General features: G+C 39.1%; 1 protein-coding gene across 1 annotated transcript in view; it reads left to right on the top strand.

Annotated features, from left to right (window-relative positions):
• The window catches only part of GRTP1 (growth hormone regulated TBC protein 1), a 37,196-nt gene extending 20,321 nt beyond the window's left edge, over window positions 1–16,875 (top strand). Inside the window, exons 6-8 of the mRNA XM_030477167.1 lie at window positions 13,770–13,942; window positions 14,073–14,258; window positions 16,430–16,875. Of these exons, the coding sequence (XP_030333027.1) occupies window positions 13,770–13,942; window positions 14,073–14,258; window positions 16,430–16,519 (449 nt within the window). The 3' untranslated portion in view covers window positions 16,520–16,875. The remainder of the gene's footprint in view (window positions 1–13,769; window positions 13,943–14,072; window positions 14,259–16,429) is intronic.
• Window positions 16,876–17,987: the final 1,112 nt, after the last annotated feature.

Below are 17,987 nucleotides of genomic sequence, written 5' to 3' on the forward strand. Positions count from 1 at the left end.
TTTCCATTGATGTCACTGTGTGAGGGATAAGGCCCTCAGTAAAAGGCAAGTTTCATTGCAACTTTTGCTCTTAAGCTTTCTGATAGTCATATATGTCTTTATTTGCGGTAAAGGAGTAGATTCAGAATTTCTTATTCATTGTTTTTGGTAGAGAACTTATGGTTTTATGACAAACTAAAGTTAGTTCTTGTATGTCCTCCTTCTACAGTTTGTTGATACCTAAATGACAAAAGTTGCTCTTATTTTTCCCTCTTAGTTGTTGAATTTATCTTATGGCAGTAGCATTGGTGATGAGAAGAAATTCATAACATGAAAGGTAATTACTATGTATGAAGGAGATGTACATTTACTTAAGTAATATTTATAGATCTATATTTACTACCCTGTTTATACATATATTTTTACTACTCCGTAACAAGAGTCTTGTTACAGACTTTGGCCTGGGTTCAGCACATCCAACCAGGAATCCATCTGAGGTGCTGAAGTTAGAAACATGTGCGCTTACATTCCTTTGATAGTCAGTAGGGAAGGGGATATCTGATCAGAATTGCTGACCTGAGTGTGCCCTACCACTCCACAGTCAGTATTAAGAGAGCTTGAGATGTTCCTGCCAGCATGGATGGGGAGCCCAAGTGAAGTAGTATGAATCTTTTATGTAGTAAAAATACTTGTATTGAGGCAGTACAAAGCTCTATTGTCAGAAAACTTGTTGCTGATGTTCTTTTTTTCCAAAAAAATCTTTAAAGAATATTTTCCCTTTTATTCCCACTACTCTCCTATATTATGCTTGAATTGTACATTTATAAAATTCAAAGCCTGGCAGATAAAATAATTGGCATAATTGCAGTAAAATTGTGTATATGAGAGAATCAGGCAGACTGTATCCATAAAGAAACTTGCTTAGGTAAGTAGTCACTACACTCTGTTAATAGTGCATTTTAGTTGAAAGCCCTACAATTATTTGTTGGGGAAGCAGAGAAGCATTGTATATTCCTCAGATCTTCAGAGGGAAAAATAACAGTTGTCTTTTGTTGGATGCTAACAGTTTGATTAGCCAACATTTTTTCCATTTTCCCTTTTTTTGGGGTTGTTTTTGGTTTTTTTTTTTTTGGTTTTTGTTTAATCTGTGTGCACTATAATCTACATGTTTTCCCCTTTCATTGCAACAAATACACCTCCAGGTCATGTCCTCATTTTTGAGTGTGTCTTGTTGCTGCCAGTTAAATCTATTTAGGACAGTTTAGAAATGCCTTCTCTGCCCTCGGCAGTGTCCCTGTGAATGCGTCCTTCTCCCTGCCCACACACATTTAATTACATTAACAGCCACTCCAGTACCTTGATGCTGACAGCATTTTTTTTGGTCAGCAGATGAACCAAGCCAGCCACAGATCAATGTCATTGATTGGAAAATGTAGAATGTGACAGATGGGAGCAGCAGCTTGCTGCTACTAGTGGCAGCTTTCTGGGGAAGTGACAGAGAAAGGCTCCCAAATCTATGGCTCACTTCCCTGCTTGTACTGGTTCTTAGGTCTGGGTGGAGGAATGTACCATAGGATATGATGAAGGCGTGACTGCCGCAGCCACTGACAGAATGGGACCCCATCAGTAGAGGTTTTTCTTGCTGAATTGTTCTGTTACACTCAAATGGAGTTAGCACAGCTGGAAGTGAGAGCCAGCAAAAACCAAATTTGGTATGTGGAGTTGTGTGCATGCCCTTCATCTGGCTGAACACAGCACTGCTGGGTACATCTGGGTGAGGCCAGAATGATCCTGCTTCTGCTGAAGACAAGCCTGTAGTCTACTGTCAGCAGCTCAACCAGGGATTTGAAGGGATTAGGAGCATATCTCATTTAAACACAGCAAGAAGAAAGAGTATTATTTGTTTAACTGAAATTTTGGGTGTTACCAAAATCTTTTATTCCCATGTTCATTCAAAACACGTGGCTGGAGCAGACAGTATTGCCCGCAAGCAGCAGTATGGATTCAATTCAAGCTCAGAGTAGAGGTATTTGCAACTTGTATTCAGCATAGCTCTAGTGTTTCTGTTCTGTTCATCACTGTGGTTCTTGTTGGGAAATTTTTTTGTTCTATTGAGGAAATATTGGGGAGGTTGCTTTAGAAAACATCAGGTAGGTGGGAGCTTTCAACTGGGGTACTTTGGTATGTAATTTAAGGAGCATATTTGTCACATTTTACATATTTGTGATTAAATGGTGAGTTTGAGAGCAGAAAAGCTTGACAATTTGGACTGATTTAAGCATGGCAGTTATATATAGCAGAACAATTCTGCCCCACACACACACTTCAGTGGTTCTCAGTCTGAAAGCAGCACTGGTTATCAAGCTATACTCTAGTTAGTCTACTATGCTATTATACGGGAGTTATTTACTCTTAATGAAAAACATATATATACATATATATGTACATACATATATATACACACATATATATATATATGTATGCTATGAGGAATGAAATAAGCTCCTCACTTTGGCTTTGCACCTCTGCTGTTTTAATTCCACAGTTAAACCAGCACAATCCCTTTAACATGGAGACAGCTCTGTCAAAACTATAGTTTCAATATCACGTGTGCAAATCAGTGCTTTCACAACTACAGCCGTTAGCTAAAACAATAGCAAAAAATAACATCCCTCCAACGTGACTATTCCAACAAAATATACAGCACAGACTAAATAAGCCCTGTGCTGCATGCTAAGGCTTAGCTACTAATTGTTTTTCACATGTTCAAAAAAAAGGGTTCTCTTCCCCTAAATCCACACTTCTGTGTTTCTACCATTCTGCCTACCTTCCTCCTTTGTACACAGCCAGGGAACTCTACCTTTGATCAGTCCTATCTGAACTAAGGTTTCATTTGAAACATTTATTTTGCTGTTGGCTTTTGAAAAGGATGAAACTTTGATTTACTGGTGAGATAGACAGGTAAATACCACTGCCTGCACAGACAGCCAAAGGCTGCAGTCCCATCCAGAGTAGCACCAGAGTAGCACCAGAAGGCCTATTGAGGATACTTCAACATAATGAAATTATATTAATGTAAGACTTGCTTGCCAGAAGGAAAGAGGCGTGCTTGAATTTTTTGGGTGGAGTAAGTCTTTTAGGTCCTGCTTCCAGTGTAAATACAGCTGTAGCAAGGAACTCAATATTCTTCAGCATTTTTAAACGCCATGGGTCCTTTCATTGTACAGCTGAAGTTTTCCATGGTTCCTCACAAAAGTAAGGCTGGCAACATATGTATTCTTGTCATATACAAGAAACTCCTGGTTTAGACAAAAAGGCAAGATTTTTACTCAGCTACCTAAAGCACACCTACTAAATATTGAGATTGTTCTTTTATTGGTGAGGCTTGTGATTTGGATGGGGCATATGATACATACAGGAAATAAATTATTTAAAAAAGTATATCATTTTAAAAAAGAAAAACATCACTTACTCATTTCCTGCTTGCTCAGGAAAATCCCCTAGCTGTTCAGATTTGTAAGTAATAAGCATTTCAGGCTTATCGTGGTTTCTAAATACAGGCACATGATGACTCCTACATTCCACCTTCAGCTTAACAGAACACTGCATGCTTAATTCCTAGGTACATAAAACTGACCTCTAATATTCAAAGACTAATGCTTTCATCATGGCTTTTGGTTGAGAGTAAAACATGTTTGAGTCCCATATTCCAAAACTACTAATTACTCAGCCTACCAGCCAAACCACATCTCTCCTAGTGGTAGATGTGATGTACTCCAGAGGTGCACTCTGCTACGGCTTCACATGTGAGCACACACAAAGCAACTTTCTAAGGATGAGCTCTGAAAACTGTCAGCTCATGGCCCTATATGTGGGTGCTGACATAGGAGGAAGGTAAGTAAACAGCCCAAAACTGATCAATCTGGTGAAATTCTCTGGGTTGGTGGTGCTACTAAAAAAAGCTCAGTTATCAAAAACTATTTTGCAAACATGAAGTCACTCACGTTACGCGTAGCCTTGCAAGGAGCTTTCCACACCAAAGCCACATATGTATGGTGTTCAAATCTTCTCTGTGAAAGGACACATAAGCCTGCGTCATCTTCACAGGCTTCAAATTCAGCTCAGTTCAGGTCTAGCAGGGTCTCTTACCTGCACAGCTGAAAAAATGCTTCATGTGGAACAAAGTTCCATTCCCCTTTGGAGAAGCAGGTCTTCTAAGATGTAGCTGCCTAGCCAGTTCTGCATTCAGAGGTATTAAAATAAATTCAGCCACAAGAACTAAATAAATACATGCTTAACTGCAATTAAAAGCAAGCAGTCTACACAGAAATGTTGTAAAGGTATTGTAAAGACATTCTGCATTTCTCAAGTGGCTCTTCCCTTCAGACCTGGCAGTCTGTATGATGGGACTTCATACAGAATGTTATAAACATAAGTTACTTGAAAGAGAAGGATATACAAGAGTTTGATACATAACTATGTTGTTATTCAGTTCAAATATTTGTGTCTCTGACTATGCCTAATCTCTTACGCAACAGTACCTGCAAATCTATGGCTGATATAATTGAGAACCAGAGACCTCCAACCAGAAAATGTGTTAGATATCTATTATCTCAACATGCAGGCATTTGTTCTAACCAGCAGTTGCTGAGCTACCCACCGAAGCGGTATCTTGCACTGCACCTTGTGTCCTTGCAGATAATGCCGGTTAGTTCAGTGCAGTCTCTTACTTTTATGACTATTTCATCATTCAAAACTCTATTCTTATATTTAATTATTGATAAACAACCAGGCTGTGCATATGGGTAAAAAAAAATTTTAAAAATTAAAGGGTAAAAAGTACCAGGCTGAAGGAAGGTTGTTATAGTGATCCTTGGAGAATGTTTGTAAGCTACACCTGTGCAAGAGTTGTATTAATAATGTTGGAGAAAAAGATGAAGCCGGTATGGGTTAACAATCCAAAACTGAAAGATACTGTGTCACATCAATACGCAAGGCACAACAGAGTAGCATAGTGAAAAGATTGGAGGAGGAGAGACATGATGATATTTAGAATAACAAGGATAAATATATAAACATATATATTTCAACAGCAAGAAGCATAATACAATTGCTGACAAGTATAATAGAGTTCTAGGGTCTCAATGTAGATCCTAACATACAGTTTTGTATTTTACCTTGTAAATCCCCATAAGATATATTCATGTGCTTGAAGTAATCCCTGTGTTAAATACCAAGACTCCTAAAACTGGAAATGTAACTAGATTTACTGTACAAGAAGCCAGCTGAGGAAGCAGTAGCACACTTGTTTGGCTAGAGCTCATCTTTATGAAAGGTCCCAGACTTGGTTTGAAAGAGAGACCCTACCACCACTCCGAGTAGTGTATTCAAACTATAAATCTGTCTTATTAAAAGTGTTTTATTATACTTTTTATTGGAATTTGCATTTTCCTAATTTGTAGCTATTGCTCTAAGACTTTCTCTTAGTATATTGAAAAGCCTGTAATGCCTGGGATGTTCTCTATGAAGTGGTCAAGCTTGCTTTTCATTTTCCTTGTATAAATTCTACAAATAGAGAAGTTCCTTACAGAGCTCAATTTTTCTAAATAGTGTCTTTCATGTCCTTTCCAGTTCTTCATCTTCCTGCCTTAAATGTGAATATCAAAGCTGGATACAGTTTTCTAACCTCAGTTTTGCTCATGTCATATACAGAGATGATATGCTCTCTCCTTCAGTAGTGAATACAGCCAAGGATTACTTTGGCTTTTCCTGAGCTGAGATGTGCTTACTCTGTGTTTATGGAAGGAGATGTGCTTTGGGAGTAAAGGAAATTATACGAAGAAAATCACGTGCAGTGCATAGTGGTAACTTTTGTCTAGCTGAATGTGCAAGAAGTGACTGTTTAGTTCCAGAGATGCTAGGGAAATACAGCCTTGGTTGTTTCATGTGGTTTATGTTCAGAAGACTTGAATGCTTTACTAAGCTTTCAATTTATGGCTAGTGGAGAAGTGTAATTTGTTCCTCTCATAATTTTAAAACCTGTTGCTTCAAGATGAAAATTAATTCTCTTGTTAACTACTTCAGGCTTGAAGTAAGAGGGCTGTGGCTTTCATTCCCCTTCAGACTGAAGGATTGGATTAATTTCCCTCTCAAATAACCAGGCTAGAACCATGTGTGTCTGTCCAGCTCTCTGTTTTAAGCCTCCTGCTTCTGTCCCAGTCTTCTAAGTAATGTGCTTGGTAGTTCCCATGGTGTGACTGTAGCATTCTTGTAAAGACCTGAAGAAAACGTAATGCTTGGGTGGCTCTCGAGTGTGAGCAAACATAAATGCTGTGTTTTGTGCTGAAGTGTTAATAGTCTTATCAGTGCAGTGAACTGATAAAATAGCTATTCTTTCTAATTCTGTAGAGGAATTAGAAAAGCCACAGATTCAGGAATCCTTATTCAGCTGAAGTCATCAGTCATTAAAACTCACTGTACAATTGTAAACTCATTTAAAAAAAATAATAAAAAGAAATGTTTGTTTCCTCTACAGGCACGATAAGCAGTTGTGGTAATCTCCAATGCTTGTTCACAAATTTCCTCTCTATTCAAGGAAACTGGTGTTAAAAGTCTGTCAAAGTGTTTTGGGAATTAAAAGCCTTGGCTCTTGGGACCATCTTTAATCCAGTAAGCCTAATCCAAATCATGCATCTTTTTAGACTGGTGCAATTCATAGAGTGCAATGACTGGAGTCAGGGCAGGATGTTTGGAAACAGCAGAATGGTGAATATCTGTGTCCATTGGTGTTTATCAGCTCACTGATACTAGGAGAAAAACAGTATTCACAAAAGGAGCAATTCCAATGGTAATGGATATGAAGAGCGCGGAGAGGGAAGAAAGGAGAGTTGGCCAACAGCATTTTGCTCAGACTTGTATCTAATTATATGAGAGCACATTGGTAGTTATAACTTTAATCTAGACTAGTTTTTAATGATGTAAATGTCTCTACTAAGCAGCACATAACAGAGAGGTAGTATTTTTAAAAACATAATTAAAAACACTAGCCAGTTTCATTCTCCATAACTAGAATGTCTGAAAGTTGCATTTGTGACTTCTAACATGCAGCTGAACTTCATTTTTTTTTCTCTGAGAGGTTATACATGGAGCCTTTTTGTTTCTTTATATTTCATCTCTGCCTTCTGTGATGTCTGGAAGGATATAATCTTTGCCTTTCTTCCCATTGTCTTCAAAATTAACAACCATCCTTCAATTTCCAAACGGTAGCTACTACATCTGCTCAGAATCCCACTGTGCTGTGTGAAATGCAAATAGGAAACCAAATGGTTTGTTCAGCTCCACAGGATCCATTTCCAAGTTTGGGAACTGAAGCAGAAGATGAATACAAACAGATGGGATTATGTAGAAACAATTAAACTTTTTTGTGCTAGCCGAAAAGGTGTTAATAGTAAATAATTTCTCAAAATACTATTATGCTAAATTTTTTTGTGATCTCAGTATCACAACCAGTAAGCATCCATAAAATGCTTGTGTTCTCTGTTTTTTGTTTTGTTTCTTTTTTTTTTTTTCTTAAGGTAGTTCTGCCATCCAAAATAAATTGGGCTTGCTTATGTTTTTTAAAAGCTGATGTTCAGTTTTGACTGATATGGCTACTGCTGGTTCTGGTGGTAGTTCAATACCTCAGGACAGAAGTTCTGGTTCAGTTTGGTTCAGTGGAGGAAAAATAAAATACAGCTTGAGCCTGGTTTGGATTGGTTGGTTGGTTTGTTGGATTTTTTTTTTTCCCCATTTCCTGGAAGGAGGATTAGGAAATTGTTTTAAAAATATCATAGTTAAGAGTTTAGCTTGACATTTAACCACATATCTGTAGGATATTGTTTTGGTCAGGACATCTGCAGGGGGTCACTTTTGTCTGATACTGCAAAAAGAATTGGCAGCACACTTGGTTTCCCTCCTTTTCCTGTTGTAACTTTGTTGGACATAGCTTGTCCAACTTTTTATGCCAGACTCATTATGTAGATTCTTAGAAGGCCTATTGCAGCTTTTTTGACTATCCCATGGTACAAATAAAATAGCAGAAGATTGCCCTGCCGTCATGGATGAAGCAGGCTTAGAGCGGACAACAGGGAGAATGAGTGAGTCAGTAAATTGTGTAGGAATAGCAGAAATTATTTAGCTGCTCCAAGGGTAAGGGACTGCTGTCTACATCTAGTTTGACCTCTGTGTAACTGAAATGATGAAAATAATTCCATGTCTGTTGCATGAAGTTCATAAACTCAGCTATGACAGCATATCTGTTTTGGAAAGGAAACCTTTGCGCTGCCAAGACTATTTAATATAAACCCTGTGTAGCATGGGGTTCAGTAACATGCAACCAGGTAAGTTTTATAGTGAAGGATTACTGGAAAGGAATTTTTTCCGCAAAGGCACGTGATTGAATCTGTTTCTGGTTGGACTTGAAATACAGGACTGAGGGCTCTTCATGAAGGTGGCCAATTCTGTTCATGGCATCCTCTGCTTTTGCCTGCCAGCATTGAGGCTGCTCTGTTTGTGTCTTCTGGATTTCACTGAAGTCTGGTAGCAAATGGTTATATTGCATCTACAGCAAGGAGACATTTTGAATGTTACATGTTGGTAAAAAAATTAACCATTTTTGCTTGTTTGGGGGAGGAGAGAGAACATTAATTCCTTTCTCCTTCCTGTCCCCCCATGGCTCTCATGGACATTATAAACATTCTTGTGAATAAAACACATCGCATATGACTGTGAGAAAAGTTAAACCAGCTAATTTATAATTTTTAGGTTTGCTTAAATAAATTGGATTGCCAAGATAAATCACACTTGGTTTGGATTATATGGGCTCTTGAAATAATAGTTAGAAATGCTGGAAGATAAGCAGCAGAGCTGAGATCTTGTCTGAGGTATTTCTGTAACACTAAGAATTCATCTCATGTTAGTTCCAGTAGGAGTATTTACATTTAACCTGACATATGCACAACAGACTTGAAGGACTCTTTTTTTTTAACTTCTGCAGCTCTGACTTGTAAAGGTAATTTAAGGCTATAAGAGTACTGCTTCTTAAACTTTTATTTTTGGAACCTCTTAATCTATTTGTGAGAGAGAACAAGGTCATACAGTCCCTACAAGCTTTATCCTTATTTCCTGTAAATCTCATTACTGCTCTGGGGCGCAAGCAGACAGTTACGTCTTAGTCCTGGACATCCTGGTAGGATTCAGAGAGGTGCTAATTATGCAACAGGGAGACAGTGAAATGTAGTTTAGGGAATATCTCTTTGCCAGATGCTGAGCTAGAACAGATTTCAAGCTCAGTGACAGTATGCCACAGTGTTAGTAAAAAAAAAAAAGCCCTTTGAACAATAAAAAAAGTCCCTTCATCTGGTCACCTGTGTTGTACAGTAGCAATAAAATACCTGGCAGTTGCCAAAGCTGGCTTTTCCTCCTTTTGCTGCTTGACTACAAGAAAAGAAGCCGTTGGTCCCAGCAGAGCCATGGGGCTGCGCTGCTGTTTGGGGTCAGGACTTTGATGAGGAAGGGGCACTCAATGGGGCAAATTTCACATGGGGTGCTGCCTGCATTACCCTCTGCTACACTCTAGGTTGCTCCTAAATTTAGCAAGGCACCCAAAATCCACAGGCAGGCAGCAGGAGCAACAGACTTGGTGAAGTGGGTGTGTGTGGGCAGGCAACAGACAAAGGAATGCTGAGAGGAAAGTAAGGAAAGGCGAGGACCAGTTTACAGAAGAGCTTGAAAATGTGGAATTTTCATATCAGGAAATTTAATTTTCACCTAGATATTTTCTGAAATCAATAATAATTTAATAACAATATAATTATTTATGACACTATTTCATTTTTGGTCTTACAGAAGAAAATGCAATGAAAAGTAATGTAGTGCGTGGTCATCTAAATGTTAACATTATCACTTTCATTTGACAACTTGAGGAATAAAAGGAAGCGATCTGGCTATGTGTGTTTTCAGGGGGATGATCTATTGTCAGAGGACATTCCTATAAACCAACCTAGATCAATAGATACACAATGTAATTAGCCTACATTTGATTATTTATTTTCTTTTACTTAATAAGTAGCAGATTTGGCACAGTTACTGACTCAGGTCTGTTCTGGATCATCAACTGCTCAGTATTTTGCCAGATTATTGAGAAGGCAAAATAAGTGTTATGCTAATTAAATGTGGATAATGCAAATTTATACATTTCAAATAATTTGTAAGATAAGATATGGAAGGAACATAAAGCTAATGTATTTTGGTGGTAGATAAGTAAAAATAATTTGCTGCACAGTATCTGGTGAAAAACAGCTTTATGGAGTGGGGAGGATTAGGCTTGTGTAGACTTGTTTATAAACAAGGATATCTTGACTTTAGGGGAAGATTCTGGGCAGAGCAGCCAATTATAAAAGATTAGGAAATCAGGGCACACAGTGAAACATTTGCAGGAAGGGAGAGCTGCAGGATTTTTGCTGAGGGGACATTTCCAGAAGGCCTAGGGACTTGGCATCCCTAGCAAATAAGAAGAGAAGAGCCACGTAGGTTAAATGTTACCAAGCGCTTAGGCACCGAACCAAGTTACACAATCATTTCACTAGTGAGACCAGACATGGACCATGAAAGGTGGCTTGAACATGATTATAGAATCCTAGAATGGTTTGGGTTGGAAGGGACCTTAAAGATCATCTAGTTCCAACCCCTCTGCCATGGGCAGGGACACCTCACACTAGACCAGGGTGCTCAAAGCCCCGTCCAACCTGGCCTTGAGCATTGCCAGGGATGACTTGCCTTTGTAGTTCTGGCAATCCCTGTGCAGCCCTTATGACTTGGTGTGTGCCCCTTGGGCAGCGTGCAGGTGTGGGTGCTGCTGGCTGTGCTCTGGGGCGGCTCTGCCTGCAGGTCTGGCTCCCTGCCGGGGTGATGCTGTCCTCGGAAGATTGATGTTAGAGCCCTAAGGTCAGGTCTGCGCTACCCCCTGGGCCACTGCAGTGCTGTTATGTTCCATGTAAATCATCTGTGGACAAGTTGTGCACAAATACATTCTAAAGGATTGGGAATGCAGCTTTCCTAATTTGAGGAGCTAATTTTATACACATATATTTCTGTATAAAAGTATATCTACACAGTAAAATTAAATTATAATTACATATTAATCACATGTAATAATTATAACTGATACCCACAGTAACTATAATTAATATATAATAATTATATGTAAGAATGTCTTGGATGCAGATTCTTTTAATGTAACTTCTTTTTGTTGTGAACCGGCAGCAAATGTCCTGGGGAAAACCCTGCTCCTCAGTCATCGGCATTTGCATAAAATCATTAATCACTCCTCCCGCTTGTTTTGCAGCACTCTGGGCTGAACATTGCAGTGCTGTGCAGCAGGGCACATGGAGCCCCTCCTGCTCCATGAGGGATGGCAGGAGGCAGCCCCAGATAGATGAATAGTTCCTTTTTCTTTTCTGTCCAGCAGCACAATCTAACAAACTGGAGTGAAATTCTCATTTACGCCAAGGCTTCCCAGCTGCTTCAGTAATTCAAAAGAGTGACGTATTCGAGTTGCCTGGTTGTTAACTTTTTACTTCCCAGCTCTCAGAAAGCTGGCTGAGGCGTCCGGTTACATCCTCACTGAAATCCTGACATTTACTTTGCTGTACAAATTAAAAATAGCAGCTGCTGTTGATTTCAGTGTATCAGATGATTGCAGCAGAGCAGAGCGTGTGGGCTGCTGTCCTTCCTCCTGAGGACACTCGCCGGTGCTAACTTTAAGTGCTCATATGTCTCAGGAGCACGAAAAAAAGAAGAAAATGGTTTGTGGGTGTACAAGAGGAGGAGGAAGGGTAGGAAAGGGAAGAAGGCTTGGTCTGTTACTTGAAATGTGATTAGTTTTTCACTTACATTAAACTAGGAGTTTAAAAAAGGGTTACTCAGACAGTTAATGTTACTTTACCTGCATTCCAGTTCACAAATGAGCACCACATTAACACAAAATACATGGAGAGGAGTGTGTGTTGACTTTGAGGTCATGGTGTGACTCTGTTCTGGTTTTAGTACACTTTTGCATGGGATTACTTGTGCTTTAGCTTTCAGAGCTTTCCTTCTAAGCAATTGAAAGGCAAATGGTTGAAGGAATGTATACAGTGGCAGTTATGTCCGTACAGGAGTTTTACCTGTCATTCTTCAATGGGAACAAAGAAAATAAGGATCACAGACCAAAAGCTTGATTCCTAAAGGCTGAATGAAATGCTCCTTGGTACTGTCAAAACTGTGAATGTTCTGCAGTTTGGATAGGACAAATGTAGAACAAATAGCTCCTGGGGCAGGCAGTCTGTTCAAGAAAACCATTGTCACAGGAAAGAGTGGAATATTAAACTGCTCTTGTGATTTCATTAGAGAAATTAATGAGGTTATAAATGTACTGCATAATTTGGGCTTCCTCTTAAACTTATTTGTGGCACTGGGAAGTTTTATTACAGTTACTTCAGAGAAATGGACTTTGCTCTTTATGATTCCTTCATCTTTATGTATACCATTGGCGTATGCTGTGTGGGTCTGGAAACCTTGGCAGAAAGCAGCTAAGTTAGAGAAACCTGAACTGCAGCTTTCCAGAATCAGTGAAGGAAAGAAACACACTGCAAAGTGCTTGTGTTACCAGTTATTTCTTCCAGTAAATAATGTTAATTATAAGAGTCTTCTCAGCAAAGCATCAAGGATTGCTTCCCAGGGCTGGAGCCATCAAGCCCAGCTTAAGTGTTTCTGTCAACACCTAAATCCCTAATACAAATTTCTTAAACATATGTGTAATTCTTGTCCCTAGCTGGGCCATCTGAACTCTTATAAACTAAAAAAGAATCTTTTTCTTCCCTTAAGAATATGCAGACCTATGTGTTTGTTTATAGAACCGAGGTGCTTGTTATTCAGCCTGCACCTCAGTAATGAAAACTCTCACCTGTCAAGCAGACTGTGGGGTAACAGTTGTAGTGTGCTCCATTGTTCTTAATTTGTGATTTAGCAGTTTAGTGCAATGACCAGCAGTGTAGGAGATGTAGGTCTAATTTCAACTCATCTTGCAGATAAATTAAGTAGGAAGAGATGTTGCCTGAGGGACCTGTTGTTCACTTCCTTTTGGAATTATTTTGTGAAAAGTGTGATTTCCTTGGCTCAGAGGAAAAAAAGAAAAACTCTTAATGGCTAAGTCATACCCCAGGAGAACTGGTATCTGGCCTTCAGCACTCCTGCACAGCTGACACGCTCAGAAATTCACATGTCCAGTTTGTGACTGGACCCACTCTAAAGGCAACGGGTTGTTTTGGGTTTTTGGTTTTTTTGTTACTTGTCTGGGTATTGTGTGGACTGGGAGGTGTGTAGCCCCCCCCCCCCACATGAGAAGGTGGTGGTGGTTACACTGAACTGTTTAAATATTAATAAGACTTTTACTTTTGTAATTTAAGCTAGCAGTTAAAACCTACCTAGATTATCCTTCCTGGGGAAGGAAGAATGAATTGCCGAAAAACGTCAGAGAGAAAGAAGATTCTTTGGTACGCTTGAATGAAGTGTTTGTGTAGAGAGATCAGCCTTGGCTGCAGAAGTGCTGTCTGATCACAATGCAGACATCTTTGTTGCGTGGTTTAATGTACTTCAACTTGGGATCATCAGCTCAGCATACCTTTATATATTCAGCTCCACAGGATGTTCTCTTCAGTTTTGTGGCAAGATCATGTCCAAAGATTGCTGAATTTTGGTTTCTTCTCTCCAAGATTATTACAGTCCTGTGATGTTGGGCCTGAAAACTGACCAGGAAGTCCTTGGAGAACTTGTGAAAATGAAAGTTCCAGCTGTGGCAGAGCTGATGGAAAGACATGGAGTCATGTGGACCCTAGTGGTGTCACGCTGGTTTATATGCTTGTTCATTGACATTCTTCCAGTAGAGGTAATTCTCTTATTCTTGTGTAACTCTTATAAGAAGTTCTCTTAATATACACACATAATTGTTACTTCATTTGAAAATTACCTACCGGGAATCAAGAAGCTGTAATCTGAAATTCTTTCCATTGCTGCAGACTGTGTTCCGAATATGGGATTGTTTGTTCTATGAAGGATCAAAGATCATCTTCCGGGTGGCCTTAACGTTAATAAAGCAAAACCAAGCTTTTATTTTGGAAGCCACGAATTTCCCTGACATCTGTGATAAATTTAAGCAGATCACCAAAGGAACATTTGTAACGGAGTGTCACAGCTTCATGCAGGTAAAATTCTTTGTTATCTTTAGTTGTTACAAATTGAAAACAAAACTGACTTAGAAATGTCTTAGCCAAAAGGTAGATATAATTAGGAGAAATGTATCTGTGGGAATTGCCAAAAGGATGGAAAACGTTTTGACTTACTTAAAAAGTTTTTTAGAAAGGTTTGAGTTTCTTAAAAAGATTATTCAAATCCATATATAGCAATCCATTCATGTTATTGGTTCAGGGGGAATCTTTTTTTGCCCTTTTTACTAGTTAAGGCAGGAAGTCTGAGAAAATAACTTCAGTGCATTTTTCAGTGAACTATGGTTTGTGTTCCTGTGCTTTTTTCAGATGAATTATAACAGAGTATTGTAGAATAGACACAAAAGTGAATTTTAAATTTGCCTTGATAAATCTTAATAGTGCCAGAATATAAAGCGTTCTGTTTAGAAAAAGGTAGCACCAAGTTCTTATTTTCAGACAAAACCAGGAAGTTGAGGGCGCAAGTCTCATAACAATCTGCAAGCTAAGAATTATTCTTGTAAATTATTAATAGATTGGATGCCAAATCTGTATTGATCATTAGATTCAGAGCTTAACTCTGATCAAATTGCAAAAGATGGCAGCTGCAAAAAAAAATAACAGGAGCACATCTGTCATAAATCACATGGCCAACTCCACTACCATTGTTTGCTAAGTGTGCCCAAAACTACAGCCCAGTAGGTGACTTTTACTGCCAAAAGTTTCATGCTCATGTCAGAGCTCTGTGCATAGGTCTATGATAGGAGGATGTCATTCAGTTTCATCTTTGCTCATATAGAAGAAAAATAAGCTTAACTTAGTAGTGTTTGTGAGTCATTGAATTAAAGGAACAAAAGACAAATCACAGGTACAGCTTTAATTTAGAAGGGAGATGTCTGAGGGGTTTTCCCATTCCATAAAGGGTTTAGAATAAGATCTTTTTCTTTAGTGTTAACTTCCATGAGAATACCAGTTCAGAGGCTCATACAAACACTTAAAGTTGGACCAGGTTCCTTCTAACCAGCTGTTCTATGACTTGTCCTTTAAGGACTTGTCCCATCCCATCCCCCCTGCCCTTAATTAAATTACATTCTACAGCAGCTATTTTTAGAAATTCAACTGCTTTTTTCTTTTTTTTTTTTTTACTCTGAATAAAACAGTTTATTTCAGTTGTGTTGGTTTCTGTACCAAGGGGGCTTTGAAGGCAATTTAAATAACAAAGTTAGGTTAGGTTCTTAGGTAACTTTGAAACATGCCTTTGGGTTTGGTTGCTTGGGTTTGGATTTTTTCTTCCGCAGTACAGATACTAGTACCAGTTGAGACAATGACAGTTGAGTATTTTATGCTTCCCTCTCCCTGAACAAAACCTTAGTTTTTAGTTTAATGCAGCGCAGGCTTCTTTGAACAACATTCTGGTAGACTGGCTCGTTTATAGTCTTGTCTCCAGAGCTGTCAGTTACAACTACAGAAAACTGAGGGGCCCCCACATCTGAATTGTAGATTAAAGTGCATAAACTTGCAGCTTGCTTCACAGTTTTATTCAGTCAGAAGCTTCAGAGGAAGCACTAGAAACAAATGTATTGTTGTTGAGCAAGAAGTCAAAGCAAAAATAGATATTGCAGCTGTGTGATGGCATTTGAAATGCCTCAAATTCTTACATGTACTCTACTACCCTAAAAGCTTGGTAGAGAAGAAAAGCAAAGGTAATATAGCAAGGGGACTGTTTGTTTTGGTTTTTTTTATTTAGTAGGAACATACTGGTTTATATATGTATGTGTTCCAGAGCTTGAAAAACCTATGTTAGCACCCCATGAGAAATGCACTGGTGCTTTGTAGCACTACCTAGAATGGTTTAATGCATTGTAAATGTGCCTGCCATCCACCAACACAAATGCCTTCTAAAATAATTTTAACAGGACACTTATGTTCAAACTAGTTTTTGTATTGTTGCTTTTGTGTAACTTAAAGCATTTGTTATGAGCTGCAGGTTTACTGTATCTTTACAGCAGAGTAGAAGAAGATGCTGCCCTGTTAAAGAAGCCAAAGAGCAATGGGCATTTTCAGTGTGGGTATCAAAGCAGGGATTTCACACTTCAGAGACTTACGTGAGAATTCCAGCACGTTGTCCAAAGCCAGCATTTTAACTAAGAACTTTCTCCTTCTGCCACCAGAAAATATTCACAGACCCTGGAAGCTTGTCCATGGCAACAGTCAACAAACTCCGAGAGACTTGCAGAGAGAAGATACTTTCTCAGGGATAACTCACCCCATTTAAGCAGGTGGTCAGATACTACAGCAATTGACACATTCCTCTATTTGCACTGACTAAAGCACACTGTAAGCTTTCCATGGGTTAACTGACAGGACCAATTTTTCCTGCCTTTCAAGTAAGTGTTGTTAACACTGTGTACTGTATGTCAGACTTGGTAAGTGGAACTGGTGGTTCTGTTGTTTGTCTGTTGTTCAGAGTAGAATGTGATTAGTGACAGGATACTCCTTTTAAAAAAGGGCATTTTGTAATGTTAAAACAGGTGTACAAAATCACATATCCTTCCTACTGTATCAGCTGTGACACCACTGTCATTTGTACAAAATAAATTAATTTAATTTGTCAGAACCTGTTTCTTGGTGTGAAAAGGGTAAAATATCCGATCTCCTTCCTTGCTCGAATTCAAGCATCTTCCTTTTTCCTTGCAGCTACCACTTAAGGAATTCAATAAATATGGCAACGCACAGGGCAAGACAGCAATGAGGAATGCTACCTTTATCTTCACTAGCAGTTACTCTATGCAGTGTATAACAGCTCTTCAGGTAAAGGCAGCAGGCAACATGCTCAAGTCCAGGCTACAGAAAGCTGCAGCAACAATTCCTCTATAATCACTCTTAGTAGTTCATATGCTTAGTCAGGGTTTTCTATCTCTAGCACAGTAGGTAACAACTAATTTGACTAAAATCTAGAAATATCATTTCTCATTTTGTTGAGGGATGCCGTACTACTACTATGTACTGGTGTAATGAGGTTTCACTACTCCTATTCATACTGTGTCCCTAAACATTTTTGGGAGAAGCAGTTGTACAGACAGCCATAAACAGGCTTCTTCCTTGACAGGGTGGGACATCGGGCCTTAATGTAAGTCTAAATATCCTACCGCTGGGCAGAAACAAGCAATGCAGCAGCCCTGCCCCGGCACTAGGCCACTTCCAGCCCTGCTGGAGCCAGTGCCTGTGAATTGCTTTATCCTTACAGAGCCCTCTCGTGGCCAAATCCTTTCCTTTCTGCCGCTGGGGAGGGGAGAGAAAAACACCTGAAACGAGACCAGCAGTTCATGGTTTTTATTCTCCCTGTTGAACATATACTGTGGAAAGTCTCACCTTTTGACACCACCCTCCTTTTCAGACTCCGCACCGAGCTATCTTCATGCTTTGTCAGTGAAGGCTTTTTTTTTTCCCCTCCCTGCAGATTGAATTTCTTTCATTTCTCAGCAGGGAAAAAACACCCAACTTTTCAGAGGAAGTAGATGAATGCTTTTCTGGACAAGTAAAGGCGGCTTCTAACAATATGATTCCAAGCTATCCTATGCTTTATGGTACCAGACAGACAGCTTTTTGCTTGGGTACTGAATTATAAGGACATATGCAGCACCGTACTTACAGTTTGTCAGCAGGTATTTGGAAATATTAGTTTATTCACCACTGGCAAAATCCACACCTTCCAGGTACCTTCAAGGT

The sequence above is a fragment of the Strigops habroptila genome, chromosome 2 (genome assembly GCF_004027225.2).
Source record: "Strigops habroptila isolate Jane chromosome 2, bStrHab1.2.pri, whole genome shotgun sequence".
Classification (NCBI taxonomy): Eukaryota; Metazoa; Chordata; class Aves; order Psittaciformes; family Psittacidae; genus Strigops; species Strigops habroptila.